The 21703-nt window shown below is 36.8% G+C and overlaps 1 protein-coding gene across 1 annotated transcript; it reads right to left on the bottom strand.

Moving 5' to 3' along the window:
* Positions 1-11401: 11401 nt before the first annotated feature.
* On the bottom strand, positions 11402-18163 carry PDC (phosducin). Its single transcript, XM_028530962.2, has 4 exons — positions 18075-18163; positions 16677-16761; positions 15325-15476; positions 11402-12347 (listed from the first exon to the last, which is right to left on the bottom strand). Exons 2-4 carry the CDS (start codon positions 16735-16737, stop codon positions 11823-11825), a joined length of 738 nt encoding a protein of 245 aa, XP_028386763.1. The 5' UTR covers positions 16738-16761; positions 18075-18163; the 3' UTR covers positions 11402-11822.
* Positions 18164-21703: the final 3540 nt, after the last annotated feature.

Below are 21703 nucleotides of genomic sequence, written 5' to 3'. Positions count from 1 at the left end.
ATGACGGTGCTGTGGAGTGTGATGGCGGATGGCAAGCTGGGAGTGGGCAAGCATGGTCAGTGGGAAGAGGTGGGGAGCTCCCTCTTTGGATGTTGCTGGGTGAAGGCAAGGTTAAGGACCACGGCAGATTTCATCTGTTTTTGAGGAGATTGGATTCTGGACCCAATAAATAATCAGAGGACTTGGCTCACTCGACATGAGTGAGTAGCTCCTGCAGTAGCACTCAGTTTTGGTAGCTGCACCGGTGCATACGCAGCTTGGAAGTGGGGACGGAAGGGGCTCGGACAGTGATGCCTGCAACGGAAGACATCAAGACATCAAGGCAGGGCCTTCGCTGCCGTTAGGAAGTTTACACGCTCAGCCTTACACTCCAGGCTTCAGTCCAGCCTGGCCGTGTTTTATCTTTTACATACACTGTTGGGCTCTATTTGCTGATATTTTATTTAGGATTTTTGTGTCCACACAAATAAGGGACATTAGCTTGTAATTTCCTTCTCTTGTTAACTGACCTGGTCCAGTTTGGGTATCAAGATTATGCTAATGTCATCAATGAGTTGGAGATTATTCTGTTCTCTGGAAATGCTTTACAAGAAATTATCTGTTTCTTATCAGTTGGATAGAATTACTGTGTAAATATATCTGGACCTTGTGTTTTTGTGGAGGTGTGATGATATTTGTAAATACTTTCCTCGTGTCGTTGCTTGTTACAGGATTATTCAGACTTTCTATTTTTAAGTCAATTTTGGTAAGTTATATTTTTCTAGAAATGTTTCTTATTTTATTTGCTTTCAAACTTGTTGGCATCAAGTTCATCATAATGTTTCATAGCTTTGTCATCGCAGGTATCCCTATATATGTTTTAAAAGAATTCCTGATGTTATTTATGCCCTTGCATCATTCTGGCATATATTCTTCTATTCTTTCAGTTTTGGTTTTGTTTTTTGAAAGAACCAACTTTGGCTTTTTGGATTCTATCTATAAATAAAATTTATATTTCATTGATTTCTGATCATATTTATTTCCTCGTTTTCTTGCTTTGTTGGTTTACTTCTTTTTAAACTTACTAAGTTAGACACCGAAGTCATTTATTTTTTCTTTTGTATCTTATGTTTTTAAGAATAAAATTTTCTCTGATATAGCCTTTTTGTTCTACCCTAGAAGTTTTGATATAAAGAATTTTTATTATTTTCCAGTTTTAATAATTTGAAATTTTTAATGTAATTTTATTCCTTGACACAGAAGTTGTTTAGTATTGTATGTGTATATTCATCTTTTAGTAGCAAGTTTATATTTGTTATTAATTTCTACTAATTGCATTGTAGTCCTAAAATGTAATCTGTCTTCTAGTGTCCTAGTTATTAACTTTTGAAAAATCTTTGTGTGTTAGAAGGGGAAAGTGGTTAGTTTACTAATTATTGGCTGCAGTGTTTTACATGTTTCTTAGACCAAGCTTGTTAATTATGTAGTTAATATCTACATTGATGCTAAATTTTTGTTGCTTAATCCATTAAGGATTGAAAGAACTGTACTGAAATCCCTGATGATGGAATAGTCACCTTTTCCCTCTATTCTACCAATTTGCACTATATATACTTTATGACATTTTATTAGGCATATGGAAGTTTAAAACGGACAGATCTTGCTGATGAAATTTTATTATTATCTAATGACCATTTCTGTATTTAATAATGTTATTTTCTCTTTAAGCTTATTTGTCTGATACTAATTTAATGACTCTTGCTTTTAAAAATAATTAGCTTGTTATAGATTTTCATCATTTTACTTCCAACTTCTCTGTAACTTTATGCTCTAAATGTATCTCTCTTAAACAGCAAGTAACTTTTTAAAAAAAAATCTAATTTGACAGTATGTCTTTTTTACTAGTGAGCTTATATCCCTTAGGTTTCTTGTTATTATTGTTATATTTAGAGCTACTTGTACTTTAAATTTCCACTCTGGAGCTAAGAAGAGCAGTTAAATCACTCCTGTTTCAACTGGCCACTGATGATTGGCCCCAGAATAAGTCAAATAGAGGTTTGAAAGTTCTCCCCAGTCACCCACCAAAACAAAAATAAAAACAAACTAAAATTAAAAGTCCTTTTTATCCCTAAATACTCAAAGCAGAAACAATTTGGGGCAAAAATGGCATCTCTATTGATTGCCAATAAAAAGTAAATATACAGACATAGCCTTACGCTTCTAAACCTCTGTGAGACTTACATAATTTATTACATGAATCTCATAATTCATTACCTAGCAAGTTCAGTCTCACATGATTAGTGTTGCCTGTAGAAAGTGCATTAATTTGTTAGAACAGGAACTCTGTATGGGAGATAATTATGTGTTGTCAGCAGTGAATAAATGTCAACCTTTAAAAATGAATTATTGTTTTTGAGATAAGATGAATAAATCAAGCCAGTATGTGTTTTCAAGGATTGGGAATTGGGAGTGGACACTCAGAAATAAAATTGCCTGGGGTGAAACACCTGGTTTTATGAAAACTAAGTTTTAGTAGACTTGTCTTGTACACTATGGCAAAAAATAAAAAAAATAAAAAAACAACCAAAACCCAAAAGTAAACCTGAAAGGTAAAAAGACTGATACAAGTTATAGCTAAGAGCTTCAAGTAAAGATAAAATTCAATTTTTTTTAAATGCTATTGCCCAAATAAGGAAATGCCATAATTGAAAAGTGAGATCATTCTACACTTAACCTTGTTCTCTCTGCCAGAGCTGCGCGCGACCACTGCATTAGTTGTTGGAGATATGGAATTTAATGAAGCTTTATCTGGTCACTTTGTGATGTTTTTTCCCTTGAAGAATTGATATATGAACATGAAATATATTAAGAAGGATCTTCTAATCTTAGAAAAGATGCCCAGATTGGGTTATTAACATATTCTTTGTGTTTGAGACTGCTAGGTAGGGAGTATGATACAACGTGAAGACCATGGGCACTGGGATTGGGAGACTCAAGGTTAAGTTCAAACGCTTCATGTTACTTACTAGCTGTATAAACCTGGACGAGTCAACTAACCACAAACACTTCAACTACTTCATTTCCTGTGCTAATTAATCCAGCTGGGAAGAGGGTGGAATCCTTTCACAATGTATATGTCCATCAAATCATCATGTGGTACACTTTGATGTCTTATAATTATATTTGTCAATTATACTTCAAGAAAGCTTGGGGGGGGGGAATTTCTCCATCCTTGAACTGGACATGTTAAAAGCATTGTCCTGCATACCTCATTAGGCAATTGTGAGCACAAAATGAGATCATGTATGTGAAATTGTATATATATATATATATATATATATATATATATATATATATATATAAAACACGCTATGAAAATGTTGGCTATGTCATTTGCAGTTTCCACAGACACTATTTCACAGCACAGGGGGTGCTGCCTTCATGTGAATTCTTGAGAAATCAGGACTTGCATAGTGGACTCCAAATATGTTTCAGGAATTTAATATTTAATTTGTTTGAGAGGTATTTTGTTTTCGTAACAGGATATACAAACAACTCATGACTAATGTATTTATTCTTAAATAACTTTTCAAAGTTTTCTTATTAAAGGCACTAGGGTTGTTGAAACAAATGTAACAGCTATAAAAATAATAACTTTTGTCATAAAACCTACATATCTTTAAATTTATGTCAATACCATGGTAGCCTCTGTCATCTTTTCAGATTTTAAACTTTTAATTAGAGATCATACTCTTGAAAGTTGACTAGAGAAAATTGCTGTTAATTAAATTCATGTTTTTTGAAGGAATATATTTTTCTAGTAATAGGAGGTACAATACTTCTGTACACAGCCTCTTCGCTCACGCATGTCATAGGTCATCAAGAAGAGTGCCTGTATCCCCAAATGTTTCAAAGAGTATGTCAAGAAAAAAGAAGATAAAAATATGAACAATAAAATGACAATGAACTTACAACTATCAACAAATGAGTGTAAAAGAAAAGAAAAACAATGAGAACAAAAACTAAGCAAACAACTAGAACAGGAACAGAATCAGAGAAATGGACATCACGCGGAGGGACTTCAGTGTGGAGTAGAGAGGAAAGGTACAGGGAAGGAGAACCATAATTAATAGGCATAAAATAGATAGGGAGAGATAAAAATGGTGTAGGAAACAGAGGACTCAGAGAACTTACATGTACAACCCATGGACATGAACTAAAGCATGGGGGGGATGCTGGAGGGTTGGGGGGTAGGGTGGAGGGAGGATAAAGGAGAAAAAACTAGGAAAACTGTAATAGCATAACCAATAAAAATACTTAAAATATTAAAAAAGAGTCTTTAAATTCTACTTTTACTTGTTTCACCGATGTTCCAAGAGACCATCAGTTGTAAGGCCTGACTGCCTTGGGATTTTCTCACCCACCCACAACCTTTTATGGATCATTCTGGTGTCAATGTGAAAACTGGAAGTCGTTATATCCAGTTAGGAAATAATTATAGTGGTACACTTGAGGGATGATGTGTGATTAAATTTTCATCAGCATGAAACTCAGGACACAGAAGAGTGTATTTTATAGGTAAAGGTAAGTGGCTCTTGCCAGCGTGGGGAGTGATTTGGCCTTCCAGAGGACACTCAGCAATGTTCGGTGTTTGGAAAAATTGTCAGGTAGTTTTATTTGTCACAACTGGAATAGGGGTGCCACTGGCATCTACAGGGCACAGACACTGAATAGTGCTAAACATCCTACAATGCACAGGATGTATCCCAAAGTATCAATAGAAGCAAGGTTCAGAAGCTTTGGTATAGGTGGCCCCTGAAGCCATCCATGTGAATAAGAGAATGCTAAGAGCCTGGGAGGCTAATCCAAGATAACATCAATATGACAAGAAAAAAGACCAAAAGATAAAACTGAGAAACAATGGTTTCAGAAGCATAGAAGAATCTGGATAGTGGTATCATGGAAACCAAGTGAAGAGAGGATTTCAATGTGAGAGTGGTCATCAGCACTCAATGAAGCCAAGAATCAAGTAAGATGACAACAGTAGGTTCTAGCGGTTTGGTGATACAGTGGTTGTGTTGAATATCCTCCATTTGCCTCTGAAGATCCACTCTCTGTCCTCTATCCTGCTTTGTCCCAAGAAGGTTGACTCAACACATTTCACCAACAGTATCCTCTCTGGCATTCAGGTGGCTTTGGCTTCCATGTCTTCATATTTTTCAGTGTTCTTTTTGTGATTGATTTCTAGCATTGTGGTCAGAGAAGATGCTTGATATGATTTCAATCTTCCTGACTCATTTTGTGTCCTCGCATGCGGTCTAGCTTAGAAAACGTTCCATGTGCACTTGAAAAGTGTGTATATTCTGCTGCTTTGGGGTGAAATGCTCTGAACGATCAATCAAATCCATTTGATCTAATGTGTCGTTTAAGGCTGCTGTCTCCTTGTTGATATTCTGTCTGGAAGATCTATCCATTGAAGTCAATAGGGTAATAAAATCCCCAACTATGACTGTGTTTCTGTCAGTCTCCCACTTTGTGTCCATCAAGATTTGTTTTATGTATTTAGGTGTTCCTATTTTGGGTGCATAAATGTTTACTAGGGTTATGTCCTCTTGTTGGATTGTTCCCTTTGTAATTATGTAGAGTCCTTCTTTGTCTCTTACTATAGCCTTGGTTTTGAAATCTATTTTGTTGCATGTAAGTATTGCTACCCCAGCTTTGTTTTTCCTTCCCACTTGCATGACAAATCTTTTTCCATCCCTTTAGTCTGTGTGTATCTTTCTGAGATGGGTCTTTTGGAGACAGCTTGTATATGGGTCTTGTATTCTTATCCATTCAGCTACTCTTCATCTTTTAGTTGAAGCATTTAAGCCATTTACCTTTAAGGTGATTATTGATAGGTATTTAGTACCATTTTATTGTTAGACCATTTTCCTCTGTTTTTTTTTCCTCTTCTTCTTCTTCTTCTTAAAGCAAGTCCTTTAACATTTGTTGCAGTACTGGTTTGGTGTTAACAAACTCACTTAGCTTTTTCTTGTCTGGGAAGCTCCTTATTTCTCCTTCAGTTTTAAATGATAGCCTTGCTGGGTAAAGTAGCCGTGGTTGCGGGTCCTTGCTTTTCATCACTTTGAATATTTCATGACACTCCCTTCTGGCCTGCAATGTTTCTCTTGAGAACTCAGATGACAGTTTAATTGTAGGTAACTACCGCTTTTCTCTTGTGGCTTTTAGGATTCTCTCCTTGTCTTTAAGCCTGTCATTTTTTAAAATTTATTTTTAGAGAGAGAAGGGAGGGAGAGAGAGAGAGAGAGAGGAGAGAGAGAGAGAGAGAGAGAGAGAGAGAAACATCAATGTGTGGTTGCTGGGGGTTATGGTCTGCAACCCAGGAATGTACCCTGGCTGGGAATCGAACCTGCGACACCGGTTTGCAGCCTGCGCTCAATCCACTGAGCTACGCCAGCCAGGTTTTTGTTTGTTTGTTTGTTTGTTTTAAGCCTGTCATTTTAATTATGATGTGTCTTGGTGTAGGTCTCTTTGGGTCCAACTTGTTTGTGACTCTCTGAGCTTCCTGGACTTGTGAGTCTTTTTCCTTCACCAGATCATTGAAATTTTTTATCATTATTTCTTCAAATAGATTCTCAATCCCTTGCTCACTCTCTTCTCCTGGTATTCCCACGATATGGTCCAGTTGGTTTTGGACAATTGCAGGCATTGAAGAGAAAGAAGAGAACAGGAGGAGGAGAGAGATCCCATTATTTATTTTCCCATCTCTCTTCCTGCTGGGCCACAGTATGGCAGGGACAGTGCTCTCTCCAAAACACTGGAGCTCCTGTCGGTCAGCTCTTTTCCCATAGCTACACGTCTCACTGGTCTTGCCCCTCAAGGTCTGTGGGGTGGTAGTCCTTTTCACCTGCTGCTGGCCTTGTGGTCCTCACCACGTCTTATTGGTTTCCTTCCTGCACCCTTGTAAATAGCCTCTTTATTAAACTCCTTCCAATCACACCTTCTCTGTTTGCACTCTGTTTCTTGCCAGGAACTTGCCCAACAGAGGCCATTGTTGGTTGTTATCAGAATCACTTTCAGTGGAATGGTTGAGGAAGATGGGTGAAGAAGCAAAGGGGAAAAAAAGAAGAAAAGATTACAGACATGGATTTTTAGAAAATAGTAAGTCAACAAAGGAAAGGGAAATGCTAGAGAACATCATAACTTGTAAAAATTCTGAAGAACCAGAGACTTGTTTTTAGGTTGTGAATAAGAAGCTGATGCAGAATAAGAAGATACAATCATATGATATAATTAAAAAACGTGAAATTTGAACGTGATATAACCTATTTAAAAGCACAGATGGCAGAATTAGCCTTGTTCAAAGAGACATCATGTACAAGAACGATGAAATAGAGAACTGATGGGTTAATACACGTGGGGTAAATAGGGAACCTCATGCTGTGTGGGCTCAGTTTTTCCTGAGACGTTGAAGGCAAGGCCCTGTGTTCAGAGGGGAAGGATATGGGAGAGAAGGGGAATAATGAAGGTTTGCAACAGTGGCCGAGGGCAATGAAAGAGGGAATTGTTTGCTGAACAAGCTACATACTCTAGTCAAAACGCTAGACTAGACATACTCTAGTCGAAACGCTTTTCAGAAAGCTGGAAATTTAAGAGAGAAGTGGTTTGGAAGAATAAGGTGACAGGAATATGGACTATGCTAGCAGGAAAGTGAGTGACATGACCCACCAAGTATCTAGGCTGCACAGGAAAGACAGAAACTGTGCAAGTGCAGAAAGTATTAAAGAGGGAAGGTGGAGAAATGGCAGGACTTAAACACTGTACTGGGAGTAAAGGGTTGAGAGAGTTGAAGGGTAGATGGCTATTGTCAAAGAATGGTACATTGAATTTGAAGATTTCAAACGGGAATGTGGTGGTGAAAGTAAGAGCTGAATATATAATGACAGAATATGTTTACTAATCAGAGGGGCATAAGAGGATGACAATTTCTTTCCTGAAATCCATTATCAACTGAGTTCCAGGACATAAGCCCTCAAGCAATAATTAATAAACAAAAATGAGTCCCCATTTCTTTTCATTTCAAGGATGTGTGTGTTCCCTTCCTAGACTGTGAATCCCTTGAGAATAAGGAATGGCTGTATCTTACCTATTTTTATCATTCTCCCTTTATTACCTAACATAATTCCTGTGTATATTGAACATTCAAACTTTTGAAGAATGTTTGAAAAATAGAACAGAGAAAAATAAACAAAATTTTCATCATCACATAATAGTTTACTAGATATATTTGAACAGCTAATTATATGATCACAATTGTATTCTGCAAGAAATTCAGTATTAAATCCAAAATTCTACAAATTTCTTATTTGCATATTAATGTTTATTTTGCACTGCTGTTTTCAGAACTAATTTCATTTATATTTATTGTGGTTACTTTGAAATGGCAGTTTTTTAGTATCTTTCAATTTAAAGATACAGAATTTTAAAAAGGTCCTAAGTAAAGGAATGTGAGGGTTGTGTTTTAGATGATTACATCCCTTCTTAAATTACTTTTATTTACATAATTGTATCTTTAAGATCTTATATCTATGTACTCTATGCATCCTTTTGCTTCATATATATCTATTAGTAATACTAATAATAATATTTGTGTAAGACTAATTTTGTGACAGGCACTATTACAAGTTGTTTGCATGTTTTCTTTTTCACATAACAACCCAGTGAGGATGAGCAATTATTATTATTACTTTATAGATGAAGAAACAGGTCTAGAGAGGTTAACTAATGGGCCCAAGATCACAAAATTAGTGGGTGGATTCAATCCTAGGAAGTCTTGCATTGTGCTCAAGATATTAGTTACCACTGCTAACCTATAGATGCAAATGTAGGTGCATTTAGACCTAGCGCTTGTTTGAGGGTCTGTTTTCTTTACCTTGTGCTCCCTAAGGTCAAAGACTCTGCATTGCACATTGCAACTTGTCAATAAATGTTTCATGAACAAATGAAGGAATGAGCTTCGCACTTTCCAAGATAATTTTGCTATTCCCTAGGGATTTTTCTACTATTTTCGTATTATTTTACAACTAACACTCTTGGCTTTTCTTTCGAGTCTATTCCAGTATTATTTGTTATGAGGCATGTTATGACTCTTTAAACTTTTACATTTAACATGTCATTCTTCTGCTGAGACAAAAATGAGCTCTTCCTCTCTTCTTGCCTAATAGCAGATGGAGTGTTTACATGAGGACAGTTTGTAACCCAGGATTTCTGAAGCAGTGGATTTCAAATATTCTCGTCAAATCCTGCCTTTGTCCGACTCTTGCTGATGAGTGTTACCGTCAAAGCATCACTCTGGCATCCATTAGTCACCAAGTGCTTATTTTGAGCGCGGTTGCTATCATCACTTACTCCCCACAAAGGTGCCACCTAGTTACTTTTGTTTTGACAATTACGGGTTAAATACATTTCTGGGTTTAGTCCTGCTGAAGCTTGCTAGCTCTCTATTTTAAATTAATGCATGGTGGGTTATTGCTTACGAGAGTAAAGCTTTCATCGAACAAGAACCTTTTCAAAGCACTCATTTTTATTCTTGTCCATAGGCGAGAGCCTTCATTCTCTATTTAGCCAGCTATGCCTTTGACCTACAAAGCTGTACTACATTGTGGTTAATAATGATCAGTGATTGAAAAGATCTTATGTTTTATTCTTAAAATATTGTTCTCTTTTGAGATTCCCATTTGACTGTCCTCCATCACTGCCTTGCCATCATCTTTTTAAGTATTTACTACTGGTCCAGGGAGTTAATGACAATCTAAAGAATTGTTCTATTAAGGAGTTTTTAAATTATAAATATCTTGTTTAAGGCTCCTGTTTTTTTTTTTTTTTGCTCTGTTTTTCTTTTTAAGTCCAGTAATCCCCTAACGGAAGACTCTGTAAGGGATTAATACATTTGTTAGCAATTACTTGATTGGAGAAATGATGTTTTTTTGGGGGGGTGTTGTTTTCAAGCTCCTTAATTTATACATAATTATCTTTCATGCCTCCCTCTTAGAACTTTTCCACCTTGTGTTTGGTATTCATCAACTTATAAATAGGCCATAGAGTATTTAAAATGCCTTTCTCAATTATAAAGAAGAATAGAAGATTGAATTTTATATTCATGCACAGAAATAGTACCTATTGCAGTAACTGTGTGTCAGGGACTGGTCAGTAAGAAGGCCTGATTGATGTGGGATGGAAACATTGGAAATGAGGAATGAAGATAGTACTTTAGATACTTCTTTCAGGTGATGTGACTACAAAATAAAGCAGAAAAGTGAGGGATAGCTGGAAATTGAAAATTATCGGTGGGCATCTTTTAAATAGTGGGTAACTAAAAACCCATTGATAAGCCAATACAAATAATACAACAAAGAAACAGATGATGCAGAGAGAGGGGAAATAATTTAATTGCAGGAGAAAAGTCACTATGTGGCTAATAGGATCCAAAGCCTAATTTACTCAGCTGGCCTTGGCCACTGCGAGAACACTTCCACGGTAGCGTCAGTGGTAACAGTATTTACGTGTCGGTGCAGGTTTCCATTGGGTAATGGGGAGTTGATGTAGGACTCATCTGATAGCATCTCTTTTCTCAACAAAGTATGAGCAAAGTAGAGTGTTTAGACTAGGGGAGAAGGATAGAAAAGGGTTAAGGAAAGAGGGAGAAGCTACACAATAGTGGTTTAGAAGAGCAGAGACTGAAACTTGTGAGTAGTATCTGGTGTCAGCATTGGTCCACCAGGGAAAACGTACAGAGCTCACTTCTCCCAGGGTTACTCCCATCCTTGGTTACTTATCCAACAGCATGGATTCCTCATTTACAGGCTATGTGGCCTTAGCTCTCACTCACCCTTATTTTCCACTCTGATTCAGACACCCAGATGTTTCTTTTCTCTTGCTCTTCAGCCCATTCACATACTTCAAAACACTTTTCAAGCCTTATTTTGTGTTTTCATGTGTTTGTGTAGGAGTGGAGGTTTTGAAGTGTTTTCAAAGGAATGAGAACTTTTATGAATTTCAGTTTCATCATTTACAAAGTGAGAGTAATAGTATCTCCTTGCAGGACTGTATTTAAGAATTAGAGATGATATGTATAAATTACTAGCTCATATTTGGCAATCAATAAATGATAGTTACAATCATAACTACTACTAATAACTACACTTCTACACTGCCTTCTTTCACAGATAAGTTTAACTTCTGAAATTTTATTTTTAACAAATACTTTCTTTTTTACAACCTTAATGCAATATAGTGTTTCTAAGTTTCTTGTGCTTTAGGTTGGTTAGAATATAAGATATCTTTCTGAATGATTCTTTTTGTATTTTAGGTTACATAATATTTTTAGGGCCTTGGTGTTGTAATACTTGAGAAAGAATAGATTTCAAATAGAATACTTATTTCCTCATGAGACTTTATTCTTATTATGTAGGCAAAATGATAATTAATGATGTGCTTTGAAAAGTCCAAATAATAACACTGCAGAAAAAAAAACAAGGAGTCAAAAAGCTAACACATAACGTGAAAGGGATTTTTAAAAACTGTCACAATACAGTACACATTCTCTCTGTTTACTAACATGTTTCTGAAGACTACAGGGTTTTGGAATAAAGCCTTGTAGAAATTTGAGTAACGAGAACTGAACAATGCTAACCGTGTAACTTCAGCATCAATCTGGTCTTGTTTCCACGTGAGAATAGCCATGTCCATATTTGATATTCTCTAAAGGAATATAGACACTACCAAATCAATAAATGTTCAGTATGTGAAGGAGAAATCTGAGATACTGATGTGGCGAACCTTTACTCAATATCTTCCTCCACGTTGGTCTGCTCCAGGGCAGGCATCTCTCTTTCAGGTAGTAACCCATACTCATTTAGGAAAGACTCCACATCCCCAGCAAAAAAGTCTTCGGCGAACTGTTCAGCCACACTAATAAAATTGCTTATGAGTTCCCCACCTTTGTAGACAAGCAGTGTGGGGAGCACATCCGCGGAGAAGCGGTCACCGGCTCCCGTGTTAGAAGCTTTCATTTTACAAAACTTGACCATAGGGTATTCGGCCGCAAGGCATGAGAGGCTACCGTTTAGAGCATCGCAGCCCTTAACGCCGTCTTCATAGATGTGAACCACGATGGTGGTGCTTTTCTGCTCCTTTTCAATGGTTTCCAGGAATTGCTCCCCGGTCTGCAGCTCATACACAAACCCGTACCTGGGCCCGAAACTCAGCTTCTGGTGCATGTCCTGCATACACCGCCTGCGGTACTTACGAAGGCAGTCTTCATCCTCTTTGCCTTGGTGGATTAGCTCATACTCTTGAATGCTCATCTGCAAATAAATGAAGGAATGACAGAGATCATTCAGCCGGAGACTTAATTTTTAGACACACCAACCCCTTCCTCAGCTCGAAGCGTTTGCACGTGCAGTTCGTCCTCCCCCGATGTGGTCTCCCCTTGACCTCACTCGGGCTTTGGTTCCAATGTCACCTTCCTTGATTACTCTACTTAAAAAGAGTCCCTGCCCCGAGCTTTCTATTCCTCATACGATTTTAGAGTTTCTTTGTACCAATAAACACTCCCTGCTATGATAAATTTAGTCAATTGCATAATATTAGTTTTCTAGCTGATATGTTCCAGGGGAGCAGGGATTTTATTTGTCCCAGTCACCACTCTTCCATGTCTGCCATAGTGTCTGGCACATAGCAGGGTTCAGTAATTACTTCGTGATGCTGCATGAGTACTGCTGAATACAGTTGAGCCAGGAGACGATCACAGTGTCAGTCAGAAATGTGTCACTTAACCTCCGATCGCTGTGGGTAGAAAAACACGGGCCCAGCAAAGCCTACTTTATAAGCGACTTTCATAAACACCCACACAGGCACATGCACTCGATTTAAATGTGTCCTCCACAGATGCTTTTGAACATTAGCCTCTCCTCCACAAAAGTTGTTAGAAAGATTTTATCTCATCCCTTGCTGATTCTTGAGATATGTAGAAGAGGAGTGAGCCAAGGCAGCTTTTACTACTGTTTAGGGTTCATCAGATTAGCCAGGAGATTTGTGCTGTACCGACAGTATCGCCATCACCTGAGAAGTTCTGGGAAATGCACATTTCGGGGCACGGTGCCAGCTCTGTCAAATCACAACCCGTCAGGGTGGGGCTGAGTGAGCTGTGTTTACCCGAGCCCTGCAGGCAATTCCTACCCAATGTCTTAGGCAAAAGTGAGAAGGAGCTTAACTTTCTTCTTCCAAGACAGCTACGTATCACTGCAGCTAGAATATAAATTATTTGCAGAATCTTTCTTAACAGCTACATTATGACCAGCTTGTTCAATAGAATGTTAAACTCCACCCCCTAACACACTAAAAGAGAGAGAGAGAGAGAGAGAGAGGAGAAAGGGTAGAAGAGAACAATGATGGGATGTGGTGTGATTAAGAGATGGGGAGCAGCCCAGCGCCAAGGAAGGAAGCCAGTTTCCGAGGGGGACCCATCAGCCTTATCGTCAAATAGCCTCTCAAACAGCCACTGCTGACAATACTTAAAGTACGTGACTGAGAAGGCACGAAAGTGGTATTTATGAAAACTTTATGTCTTAGGCAGTTGACATAGATTATTTTGCTTAATCCTCACAACACATCTATGCAGCAGGCACTGTTACAGAACTTTACAGAAGATACTGAGATTCAGGCTAATAAAAGCTCCTGATGCTCTCACACGTCCTTCTCCTGTTTCTCTTATATTTGAGTTTCTAATGTCCTCATCCTTGTCTTATCGTATTTTTTTCTGCTTTAAGATTATTGTCCCAGTTTAATTTGTTTTAACCTTAAAAATTGTTAGATATGTTGTATAATTTTTAAGTTTCTACTATAGTTCTGCTAATTGAATAGGCAAAGCCACACAAATATTGACTCATGCATTTGAGCTTTTTTATAAGAACTTGTTCTATTCACATATTCAGGCATATAGATAGATATGTGGACACTTACATATACATGTCTAAAGCTTAGTCCATCTTTAATAATTATAAGGTCTTGCCCTGGCTGGTGTAGCTCAGTGGATTGATCTCGGGCTGTGAACCAAAGTGTCGCAGGTTCGATTCCCAGTCAGGGCACATGCCTGGGTTGCAGGCCATGGCCCCCAGCAACCGCACATTGATGTTTCTCTCTCTCTCTCTCTCTCTCTCTTTCCCCCTCCCTTCTCTCTCTGAAAATAAATAAATAAAATCTTTAAAAAAATAATTATAAAGTCTCATGTTTGTGTAGCATTTTACATGTTTCAAACACTTTTACATTTATTTTCTCTTCACATGGCTTTAAAGCAAGTGGAGGAGGTGCTGTTACAATTCCTAAGATGGAAAAAATGTAATTGTCTCATCTGCATCATATGACTCAGTGAAGGAACCCGATCTGAAAATAAGATTTGTGACCTGAAAATGTTTACAATGACCAGAGCCTAGAAGCACGTCTATTTCTGAAGCACTGTCTGTATGTTGAGAATCAATATACAACTCATATAGACTGGTTTGGAGATAATCCACTAAAGTGATTTTTCCCCCCACAGTGAAAATCACTTTATGGCTTCCTTCATTAATATTTTTTAAAATATTTTTTAAAGATTTTATTTATTTATTTTTAGAGAGGGAAGGGAGGGAGAAAGAGAGAGAGAGAAACATCAGTGTACGGTTGCTGGGGGTCATGGCTTGCAACCCAGGCATGTACCCTGACTGGGAATCGAACCTGCAACATTTTGGTTCGCAGCCCGCACTCAATCCACTGAGCTACGCCAGCCAGGGCTATATTTTTATTGTCATATAAATTCATCATGCTGATTATAAAGATCTAAAAGTGACCTAAAAGCTAAAGGAAGAAAGTAATTTCACTGCTCTGATACTCTGGGATAATCTCCATTCATATCATAGAGATCATCTGCTAATGTATCTCTTTATGCACGTGGATGTAAACATTATATAACAAGTAAATAAGTGAGATTAAAAAGATGGTGCTGTGAAAAATGTGATTTCAGCCCTGGCAGGTGTGGCTCAGTGGATTGAACTCGGGCTGAGAACCAAAGGGTCGCAGGTTTGATTCCCAATCAGGGCACATGCCTGGGTTGTGGGCCAGGTCCCCAGTGGGGGCCATGTGAGAGGCAACCACACACTGATGTTTCTCTCCCTCTCTTTGTCTTTCCTTTCCCCTCTGTCTAAAAATAAATAAACCAAAAAAACCTTTAAAAAATGTGATTTGGAAAAAATGTGATTCATGTTTACACTTTGTAAATTATTTATTATTGATTTTTCTTTAGCTTACCTTTCTGCCGAATCTTTCTTTTGAGTCTTTGTCATCCCTACTCTGAGGAGAAGACATTTGTCTGAGAATTTCCTTCTTGCTGGGTGGGACTGAGTCACCATCTTCACTCTCTAATTTAAACTTCCTCCAATCATGTATTACTCCTTTTGGTCCTGGAATAAAATTAAAAACAAATTGTTTCTCTTTATTTTCTAAAGGCCTTATACAACTGAGATTTGTATAAGTATCACCATGGGAGTAAACTTGTGTTCTGTTTCAGAAATAAGCAAGGTACATGCTTAGTTCTGTTTCAAAAATAAGCATCTTGTTTGGGCTAGAAATTTCTGACTGCCATAAGTCAGAAAACAAAAATGTTTTCCCACATTCATCTTGATAAATGGGTTTTGGCTAAGAATCTTTCTGAAACATCTGCATTGATGAAAATATGAACTATGGAGTTTGAACTATTCTCAAAATTTGGGGGTAAAAATATTTGAAGTTGGAGTGTAGAAAGGAAACTAGAGTTTTAGAAAAATATCACTTGTTACATAAGACAGAGCTTCAGCAATAAACTGAAACTGGTGCAGTGCCAGTAACAAAGGAAACTAGGATTGCCGGATAAACAAATGAAAATGTTATCAAGATCCAGAAAACAACCATAACAATGGCACATAAAAGAAAACCAGTGAGAGAGGCCTAACCTCAATTAACAAAGCTAAAATGACCTTCAAAAAATCATTACATAACCACCCAATTCTTTTTAGGATTTTGAGAATCTTTTATAAATATAGAAAGGAAAGGATCTGCAGATTTAAATCAAGGATGCTCTGAATGGAATTCTGATGTTCAGTTGCCCTGATAAATAGTAGCAGTGCTTGGAAAAAGGTCTCAATTCTTGAAAACATGCAACTTTACATATTCTTCACTAAAGCTTAGCCATATCCATACCTTTAATATTGTATTATATATGTGGATGTATTTTTCTTTCTGTACATATTTCCTAATAATTGTTATTTATATAATTTTAATAATGTTGCTTGCAATTGCAAAGAAAGTTTATACTGTGGGAAATTAAGACAGAGGATAGTGGTTTGACTTTGATGCATATGGAAGTCTTATGAAAGCCAGGCAGCAAGAAATTCTCCATAAGTAGTGTTTTTTATTAAATTTCTCATTTCTTAACATCTAAATAAAATGGTTTTAAAAGTATTTGATCTCAAGTTAATTTACCCACTCAGTTATTTTTAGATGATTTCATCAGACCACTCAGAGCTATAAAAAATTTCATGCTGAATAGTGGCAGTAAGAAGAGTAGAGATCTCCAGATTTAATTTTGATTTAATAATTAGTTTTCTTCCTATAGCTTTGCTTACCTGTGTGTGTGGCCTGTCCGTCAAAGTCTTCTTCCAAACTTTGGTTTTTGGCTTCTTCCATTTTAGAAATTAGATTTGATATAATCTATAAGATGAACAAGAAAATAATGACAAATGAGAAATAAATAAATAGATACATAAATATTCTTCCACTGTCAGGTTCCATGGATGCTAAGGATTATTACCAAGTGATAAAGTGTTTAGCATGTTTCTCTCTGCTGGTAAGAGAACATTAATATCTGTGTTATTAAAGATATTTGGGCCTAAGGATTTTACGTAGTTCATAGTTTATCTTCTTTTATTTAAAATATCTTCAGTTTAGGTCTTGTACCTAGCAAACATTATTTATTACTGATTTTTTCAATTATTGTCTGTACCAAATTTCGTAAAATTATATCTCAATATTTTATGTAATGAAATGTTTAATTAATAATAACGATGTACTTACTTACTATGAACATTTACTATGTGCCAGGCATTGTTCCAATTATTTTGTGTCAAAATCCTTTAATTGTCACACATCCACATGTGGCTGGAACAATTGTTAATGCCGCCCTACACATGAGGAAGCCGAAGGGCAGAATTTAAGTTACTTGCTCAAAATCTTATAGTAAATGGTGGAGCAAGGATTGGAATCTGGGTTTGACTTTCAGAGCTAAATCTTAAACCGTTGCACTATCATGGAAGTTAACAGACTGTAACAGAGCCGTTTTTCTCGACTCGGTTTGACAGGTTCAGCTTCTGAACTGCATTAGAGAGCGATGATCGAAGGGACAGTGAGTGGTATGCAAAACCTAGCACCCGGTGTCCTTTTCTCTTAAAAACATCATTTCTGTTTCATGAAGTTTTGAAGTAGCCTTCTGACACAAATGTTATCATTCCCACTATAAAGGTAAAGAGGGAAAAACAACAAAACATATAATATTCAGGAAAGAAGCCCAAGAACACACAACTGGGTGTTTGGGGCAGGGGTCTGAGAGCGTGTCAGTGCTGAGACACTGACACTCCCTTTACAGTCTGGAAGTCAGGCCTTCAAGTACAAAGTGCAGGGAGTCACTACTTCCTTCCTCCAGTTCTCCTTTCGCTCAGAGGGAGGACTCAAGAACTTTAAACTTCAAAAGTAATTCTCTATTCATAGTTTTATTTGACAACACACTTCTAGAATTATTACACTCAAAATTGTGTGTTTACTCTGGGTTTACATTAGTGAAGATATCTCATGCAAATCACTTTAAGACAGAAAGATGCACAGTATTTGTTTTTATAGTAAATTATTCCTTACTGTCACCTTGCACTATATCAAAAGATCCCCCATTAATGTATAAACAGTGAGATGATAATTCTTTCCCTGAAGGTAAAATTTAAAAAATTATATTATCAGGAATAACTGTGACTCACGGTTTGGTTCTCTGTGCCTGGTGTCCTTGATTACGTTCAGCGGATAAGAATTCCTGCATTCAGAGCTCCTCTTGAACTTGGACAGGTTTAAGCTCAGATTTAAGATCCCTGGATATTGATGACCTTTGCAGAAATAGCTCTGAACAAGTAATAGGATTGGCATAAGAGAATTAACAAATCCTATTCATTAACAGTAAGGCAAAAACAGACAACTAAACTTAAAAAAAGAAAAAGAGCTTCAAGTCTTACAGTAAATGCAATCTTCGTCAACTATTGTATGATATTTGTGAAAAAAATATTTATCTTTTCAGTATGGACTGGTAGCTATTCTTGCCATTTTCTGAAAGAAAAATTAGTTTTATAGGATTAAAACCTTTTTCTTGAGTTAACTGTAATAGTTATCTTTTTCAACAACATTTGGCATGGTATATTTTTCCTCTTAAATTTACCAAACAACTGCTTTCTTCTCCCCTTTTAGCACCTTGAAATGTCTTATGTATTAAAATCTCTACTTATTACTATTACTATTACTATTTTTGGCAAAAAAAATCCCACAGAAGTTTGAATACAGTCTTTGCTGCTATTAATGATTTCTGCTTTATTGTATTTTTTCTAGTCCTTGTTTGTTCCACTATATTGGTCATTTTGCTTTTCTTCCACGTGCCATTCAAAACAATGAACTTTTATTCAACAATAATGTATTGACCGCCTGCCCTTTGCTAGGGGATGCTTACCAAAAGCGATATTGCAGTCTTCAGAAATTAGATGTTTGCAACAGACCATCAGTTCAAGGCTACCCCTAGGATGAACATAAGTAAGAGTAGTCAGCTTAGTTTAGAGGATGCATCAAGTGGTTGAGAGACAGCAAATACACCAGTGTTTTAGTTGTGTCAAAAAGAAACACAGGAAGGAAAAGCTAAGAAGCCGGTAAGATTGGCTATCTACTAGGAATGAACAGAAGTGAGGGATTAGGAGTGAGGGAGGGCGATTCACCTTCAAGTATAATGGTTGTACAGCTTGATTTTTGTAATGATGACAATGTTTTTACATACACAAACTAAACCCACAAAGTGACGTAAAGCCAGTGAGAAGGAGGGGACTGAAAGCGGAATAGAACTAGGAGCAAGTGAAATGAAATATTTCCGATGAAAAATACAACCACATTGAAGGTGGGGGACAATGAGCCCAAGTCACTTTTGAGTACAATAGCTTGAAAACTTAACCTTAGATGAATGGCCAGAAGAATTGTACCCAGATATTGAACTCTAGTCAGTAGGACTGTTTTCCACAGTACTGTGGTGGGCAATCTGTTACCTGATATGTGTGGCATGCTCATAACTGTATACATTAAAGGTAAAAGAAGTCTAGTTTCGTATTGTTGATTAGAGTACAGCTATGCCCTGGGAGAAGATTGGCGTGAAGCTGCTTATTTTGGATTGGGATTGGAAGTATCAATATGAGTTCACGGCTTGTTCTTTCTGTCTACCTACCTACCTATCTGGGTATGTGTACATACAAACACACACATACAGCTCCCAGTTCAGTGTCCTGAGGGCATAGAAAAAATACTCCAGCAGCAGTGGGTACGCTTAGTAGCCAAATCTTGGTTTCTAAATAAAATCTTTACTAAAAGGAACCAAGGATTGTTGGAAAAGAAGCAAGAGCTGGACCAGGGAAATGATAAAAGTAGCCTGAAATGTCATAACAAAAATTAACGAATGCTCAAAAATCACAGAGATGTGTCAAAATGATACAGAACAAACTTGAAAGGGCCTCACTGGTCAAATTTTGGACACCTTATAAGTGGATGGTAAGTATTGTGTGACAGTTCGATGTGGAGCAGGGTATCTACACAGTCTCCAAATATCTCCTTACAATTTACACATTCATTAACAAGAGCAAAGTACCAAATCACGGTGGAGAAATCTGGTAAAGACTACCTATGAAAGTCACTACTTAGCATCATCAGCAGTGAGACAAGCCGACATCACGTGCTTTCCGATGCGGAGAAAGACACAGGTAGCATCACTCCTGTGGAATTCTAACCAAAATTGCATGGTCTGGTTCTAATCATGAGGCAATATTAGACAAAACCAAAATTGAGAGATATTGTACAAAGTAACAGGCTTTCACAAGAAAGTTATGAAAGATGGAGAGGGAAGAACTGTTTCAGATCAAAGGAGAGTAAAGAGAGATGGCGGCTGAATGAACCATGTGGTCCTGGATTATAGGACCCTGGATTACGATACCTCTGGGCTCTGCTCCTGGGTGTTATTGAGACAACTGGTGAAATATGAGTACGGTCTGTAGATATGATGATAGTATGATATCAAGATCAGTGCTCTGCTTTTGACAACTATACTGTGGTTATAAAAGATAATACTCTTGTTCTTTCCCGGAAATTTACATTGAAGTATTTTAAGGTAACATGGCATTCATATCTTCAAACTTACTTTCTAATAATTCTGATTAAGAAAAAAATTGTATGTAAAAATACACACTCTTTTAAATTCTGTAGCTTTTAAACTTGAAAACAACAATTTGAAAAAACAATAATTTCAAAACAGTGGCCCAAATACTACAAGTAACTGATATATCCTCCCCTAGACTCCCTAGTTGTTCATATTTTATCACATTTGTTTATGTATATCTCTCTTATCCTATTCTTTTCCTTCTTTTGGAAAAGTTGTTTTTTCTCTTTTTTAAAAAAGATTGAATTTATTGGAGTGACATTGGTTATTAAAATCGTACAGGTTTCAGGCATACAATTCTGTGATACATCATCTGTATATTGTAATGTGTGTTCAACATCTCAAGTGAAACCCCCTTCCATCGCCACAAATCCTAGGGGTGCTTGAAATCATTTAAAAGTAAAAAGGCACAAAAAATTAAAAGAGTGAATACTTTCTACTTCTCTTTTGTTTGTTTAAGCAAAAGAACAAGCAAAATGTTCCTAACTTTTTGGTTAGAACATTATTTTTAGAGTAAGAGATGCCCACATTCAAGCTCTGGCTCTTTGGACTGCTGCTGTGACAATCTTCTCTGAGCTTCTGTTTTCTAATGTTAAATGGTAAGAATACTGACCTGAGGGATTCACTGGGAGCATCTCATGAACATTAACTACTTCATACCATTAACTGTCCCACAATAAGCAGATAATAATTTATTCTTATTTTTGCTTCCTCTCTTTCTCTCCTTTCTATGCATCCTTTCTCTTCTTCTGATGTAATTCAAATTATTTCAGTGCTGACTCTGAAAACTCTGTCCCTTTTAAAACTCCAGGACTCATTTCTTTTGTGGGAAACTAATTTGCTATTCTAAGACATCTCTATATATCTGGCCTTTGAGACATAGAAATACATACTTAATGAAAGTATTTATGTTATTTCTCTTTTGGAGTTTTTACCCAAATTTGTCATTTTGCATTTTGAGTCTACAGTTTGGAACCTATTAGTAAAATTTATGTTATTTATAGAACATGCACAATTTAAAAGTGAAATCTTGAAAAATAAGTAGGAGATACACTATTTGTTTTATTGGGTTGAATTGTATTTCTTTTAGCTATCTATTTATTTTTATCCTGGCTTAAAAATTTGACAAATATAAAAGTAACATTGGAGAGTTATTTT

The sequence above is a fragment of the Phyllostomus discolor genome, chromosome 14 (assembly GCF_004126475.2).
Source record: "Phyllostomus discolor isolate MPI-MPIP mPhyDis1 chromosome 14, mPhyDis1.pri.v3, whole genome shotgun sequence".
NCBI classification, from domain to species: Eukaryota; Metazoa; Chordata; class Mammalia; order Chiroptera; family Phyllostomidae; genus Phyllostomus; species Phyllostomus discolor.
Note: the sequence above shows the minus strand (reverse complement) of the source record. Positions and strands in the feature narration are given on the sequence as shown.